General features: G+C 45.9%; 1 protein-coding gene across 3 annotated transcripts in view; it reads right to left on the bottom strand.

The window, feature by feature from the left end:
• The window catches only part of LOC307011031 (phosphofurin acidic cluster sorting protein 1), a 39,704-nt gene that overhangs the window by 18,825 nt on the left and 15,879 nt on the right, over positions 1-5,000 (bottom strand). For all 3 annotated transcript variants that reach the window (XR_013800338.1, XM_079636284.1, XM_079636285.1), the window contains exons 2-10: positions 4,725-4,812; positions 4,331-4,420; positions 3,780-3,905; positions 2,418-2,574; positions 2,035-2,126; positions 1,664-1,744; positions 1,420-1,479; positions 692-849; positions 477-570 (exon numbers count right to left, since the gene is read on the bottom strand). Coding sequence is in view for 2 of the 3 variants with exons in the window: in XM_079636284.1 (XP_079492410.1) it covers positions 477-570; positions 692-849; positions 1,420-1,479; positions 1,664-1,744; positions 2,035-2,126; positions 2,418-2,574; positions 3,780-3,905; positions 4,331-4,420; positions 4,725-4,812 (946 nt within the window). In the remaining variant the exon portion in view is untranslated. The remainder of the gene's footprint in view (positions 1-476; positions 571-691; positions 850-1,419; positions 1,480-1,663; positions 1,745-2,034; positions 2,127-2,417; positions 2,575-3,779; positions 3,906-4,330; positions 4,421-4,724; positions 4,813-5,000) is intronic.

The raw sequence follows: 5,000 nt of genomic DNA, 5'->3' as shown, positions 1-5,000 counted from the left end.
CATACAGGGACATTAATAAAAAGAACGACGAATAGAAAAAGGTGTCTGAAATTGTTGGTGTTTTGTTACTTTCACATTTAAAAGATGTCATTAGGTGAACTTATACCCTACGTGTGACCAGTCTGCACAAAAATAGGATACTGATTTATGTTCAGTTCTTATTTGCTTTGCGGCTCCTTTAAATAATTTTTTTTTTTAAATCACACATTCTAAAATCTACGTCAGGGCGTCCCCGAATCTCACGGCGGCGGTGGCAGGGCGGCGAGAGCGAATTTTGACGCTCTCGCCCGCGGCGGTGTGAACGCACAGTTAGAGAGATATTAGTGTGTGTGTGTGTGTCTGTGTGTGCGAGTGTGTGTATCCGTGTGTGTGTGTGTGTGTGTGTGTGCGAGTGTGTGTATCCGTGTGTGTGTGTGTGTGTGTGTGTGTGTGTGTGTGTGTGTGTGTGTGTGTGTGTGTGTGTGTGTGAATCTCACCGTGTTGAACGCCGCATCTCGGTGTTGATTGTGACTGTGAATGCTTCCGATCTCTGTTTGAGAACTGGAGTGAGACATTCCCTCAAAAAACGGCCTGAAACGCACACACACACACACACGCACACACACACACTCTTTCAGCTACAGCGCGATTGAATCTTACAGCGTATTTGAAGAAGGGCAGCAGTGGTGAGAGGCAGAGGATGATGGGATACTTGAGTTTGGGTTTGGGCGTGCTCAGGAGGCTCTCGCTGTCCTCCAGCTCCGGGCCGCTGTCGCTCTGATAACCCTGATAGCCCTCCAGACTGTCATACAGCAGGTCCAGGTCCTCCTCCACCTCCTGCGCCGGGTCCACCGGGTCCGAGTCCAGAACCTGCACACAGCACACATCAGAGAGAAAACTACACACCAGCACATTCACATGCAGCTACATCCTCTGTTCATATTCAGATTGACGGCTCGGTTGGACTGGAAAGCCTTCATGTAAACACCTCAATCCATCCACAGATAATGGAAATAATGCGAATGAGGATTAATTAATTCAACTATTTTTCTCAATTTGATTCTGCGTATGTTTACGTCTAATCATGGGCGTCGGAACCATTGTGTGTCGTAAGATAATTGACAAAAGTAAATTTTCTTTTTAGATTTGTCAATGGAAACATGGCACTTATACTTGTTGCCTTGAACATGTGATGCGCGAGTGAATGAATGTGTGAATCGGATTGCAAAGTTTAGAATTCATATAATCAAAGCTTGTAGACTCTGAAATCAGATTCATTCAGATTTCAGTGAGCAGCAGAAATAGCACATAATACTAATTGGAAAAACGTGATTTGTTTGTTCATCAGGGTTGTGGACACACAGCAGGAACACACACACACTCGAGTCGCAGCGCAGCAGACGTGCCCAGTGTGTGTGTGAGAGACGGGTCGACACTCACCTCATCTGTGACTTTGAATCTCTTCAGTAGAGCCACAAACTTCTGCTTGAAGTTCGGTTGCTGTGAATGAAGAGACACAATAACTGCAGCTCAGAATCAGAGTTACAGAGACACACAGACACACACACAGAGAGACAGACAGACACACACACAGAGAGACAGACAGACAGAGAGAGACAGAAAGACAGACAGACAGACAGACAGACAGACAGACAGACAGACAGACAGACAGACAGCTCCTCACTCGTGTCAGTGAGACAGTTCGGATCATTTTCCGTCTGGTTTTTTTTGGCTTTCGTATGTCGTCATCTTCATCATACAAATCCTACAACACAGGAAGTAGAAATCAGAATCAGATTTAATGCATTTGTAGTACACAGAACATAGATGACATAGATAATATAAACATAGACAAAATATGTATGTACAGACTCTACAGTATATATAAGTATGCGAGGGAAAGCACATGATTTGGGTCAGGATTTGTTAAATAAAAGTATAGACAGTTTATGAGTTCATGTCACATTGAAATGATGTGATAGTGACCCCGACGCTGGAGACGTGGTTTGACCTCATCACAATGATCCATCGAGAGTGACTCATGACACGTCTCACCTGTCCGTTTACAGCATCGTCACTGCCCTCCTGCCCTGACGAGTAACTGTCATCATCATCCTCCGAGTAATTATCCATATCAGGAGACCGGTCTGAGAAACACACACACACACACACACACACGAGCACACCTGTAACTAGACCCCCCTCATCTTTCAGTGATGATCGTGTTCTGATCTGGACATCTGACGTTGTGTGTTATTAATAGTGTAATGCCAGATGAACAGATCAGCACATCTCAGGCTTCATGTCCACATTCAAATCATCCCGATAGTCATGTTTTATCTGCCAGCGATCACGCTCATCCTCCTGATGTTTCAGCATCAAATACACCTTACAGAAGGAGCTCAACTAAGCAGACATCACTGTGTGTGTGTGTGTACCGGAGGCTTTGGTCTTGGCCCGCGTCTGCACACTGCCGTACTCGTGGTCGATGGGCTGACTGGACAGTGAGAACACACTGATCTCCGCCACGCGAGCCGGCGCCTCCTTCATGTGGAGAGCCAGGATCTGCCCGCCGTCTGTGGGATACTGCAACACCTGACACACACCTGAACACTCAACACCTCAGTCTCAAACTCACAGCAGACGCAGAGATTATACACACACTCAGGGTTCTGGCACTCCTGTTCGGTCAGGTCTCCGTGTGGCGCGTCCTCGAGTCCTCCTGCCTGTGTGCCGTGCTTCATGTGCGGGGCCTGGTGTTTGGATCCCGCCACATCTGTCTAGTTTGGTTTCGGCTCTGTGTCGGGATTCGGACACTCATGATCCGTGTGTGTGTGTGTGTGGGATGAGCTTACACTCGTTCTCGTGCGCTCTTGGTCTTGTTGTGTGAGCGTGCGGTTTCCAGTTCGCTGGGCCGTACGCTCTTCTGTCCGCGTGTGGTGTGTTCTGTGTAGTGTTCTGTGTAGTGTTCGTGTTTACATCGGCCGCGTGTTCTGTGTGGGGTTAGGGTTATTATGAGTGTCCTCATTGGCTGCGTGTTCATGTCGTGTTTTGTGAGCACGTGGCTTGTGTTTCTTTGTGTCATGTGCTCTCCTGTCATTGTCTTGCCCCGCCCTTGTTCCCTGATTATTGGTTCATTCATTTGCCACACCTGTCCTCCCTGGTTACAGCCTTTGTTTGCTCTCCCTATTTATTCTCCTAGTGAAGGGGTCACCAAACTCGGTCCTGGGGGTTCAGCTCCAACACACCTGCCTAAGAGTTTCTAATATGCCTAGTGAGACCTTGATTAGCTGGTGTGTGTGATTGGGGTTGGAGCTAAACCTCCAGGACGAGTTTGGTGACCCCTGTCCTAGTGTTTTCAGTCCTGTGCTGGTCGCCGTCTGTACTCTGTGTGTTTTTCAAGTCTGTCTTGTTTTCCCCCTCTGGGTTTGTTTTGTTTTATTTTATTATCATTAAAAGCCCATCTACTCTTCACCTGAGTCCTCACCACCTTCATCACACCCAGACCTGCCACATAAGTAAAACATGTAAAGCCTCCACCTAAACAATACCGTATTTGTACTAAGTTATAGAGAAGACGTTATAGAGTAGACCGTATTAACAAGGACGTTTTCAAACAGTGCAAGATAACACTGGCAAAACCTTCCTAACTTTTCCAGCTGATGAACGATAAAAACACTGGCAGCCAATCAGAGTCCATCTCGCTTAAACCAGCTTGACCATTTGACGCAGCAGAAGTGAACAGCTGGAGTGGACGCTGATATAGTTATCATCATAGCTATAGTTATAAGGGGCCGTACCTCCGCCATGTCGATGACTCCGACAGCCAGAGTCTTGTAGCCCAGAATCGTTCTGTTTTTGTAGCGTTTCCTTCTCTGAAGCATGATCTGCAGGCGGTTGGCGTCTCTCTTCAGGAAGTGAGAATACTGACAGGACAGAGACACACCAGAGGAAACATGGGAACAGAGATCAACTGAGACAGCACTAGATGATGTTTCATTCTGTCATCGTTTACTCGCCCTCGTGTCGGTCACACATGACTTTATTTCTTCTCATTTATTGGTGAAACTGTCTCTTTAATGTTTTAAACAAGTCAAGGCGTCAGAATGTGTGTGTGTATGCCACTATATATCAGTGTTCCCTCAGCTTGAGATGAGCTTTGATTCGTCATGTGGTTTTCCGTCTTCTTATGGTGGATGATGTCAGTATATGTTAAAAGAACAGATTTAAGCAGCAACATGGCTTTGCTAATTCAACAGAAAAGAGATTTACAGGTTTAAGTGTTTTTCTTTTGTTTTGTGAATGAGTTTTCCTTTGGCAGCACTTCTGCAGACGGTTGTGTGTGTCGCACCTGCAGAGAGAAGCTGAGCTCCAGCTGCGTCTCCATCAGGCCGATGGGAGGAACCGCGTACTCGTTAGATCGCAGCACTCGTTTGGAGCCCTGCACACACACACACACACACACACACACTGGCGTCTGAAACTTTGCATTACTGGCACTTCTCATGTTTATTGCCTCTTCAAGATGAAGTGCTTGTTGTTTTCCTGGATAGAAGCATCTGCTAAATTAATGAACATTGACCATATTACATTTGTTGTCCTCAAATTATTATTTTTTTCCTAAAAATAGATATTACAACATTAAACTGACATCATATAAATTCATCTATTGTCTTTTATAACGGCAGAAGACAGAAGCGTCTTGTAACATTAGCACTCGAGAGTTTTCCGTGATGTTCACTCGCCTGGATCTTCACAGCGATGAGCACCGAGTTCAAATCCTTGTCCAGCTCCTTCAGCACGATCAGCTTCTTCAGCGTCAGACTGCAGAGCCTGACACACACACACACACACACACACACACGGAGAGAGAGAGAGAGAGAAAACTACATGTTCACTACATGGCTGATTCAACCCCATTTCATAATTGATGAATTTTGTAAGCTTTCACACTGAGACGAGACATATCATTGAACATGGTAAACATTCAGTACAACACCATGTCTTCTCTCTATGTAGTG

This window comes from Phoxinus phoxinus (genome assembly GCF_949152265.1).
Source record: "Phoxinus phoxinus genome assembly, chromosome: 14".
Lineage (NCBI taxonomy): Eukaryota > Metazoa > Chordata > Actinopteri > Cypriniformes > Leuciscidae > Phoxinus > Phoxinus phoxinus.
The sequence above is the reverse complement of the archived record's forward strand: the minus strand, read 5'-3'. Positions and strand labels throughout refer to the sequence as shown.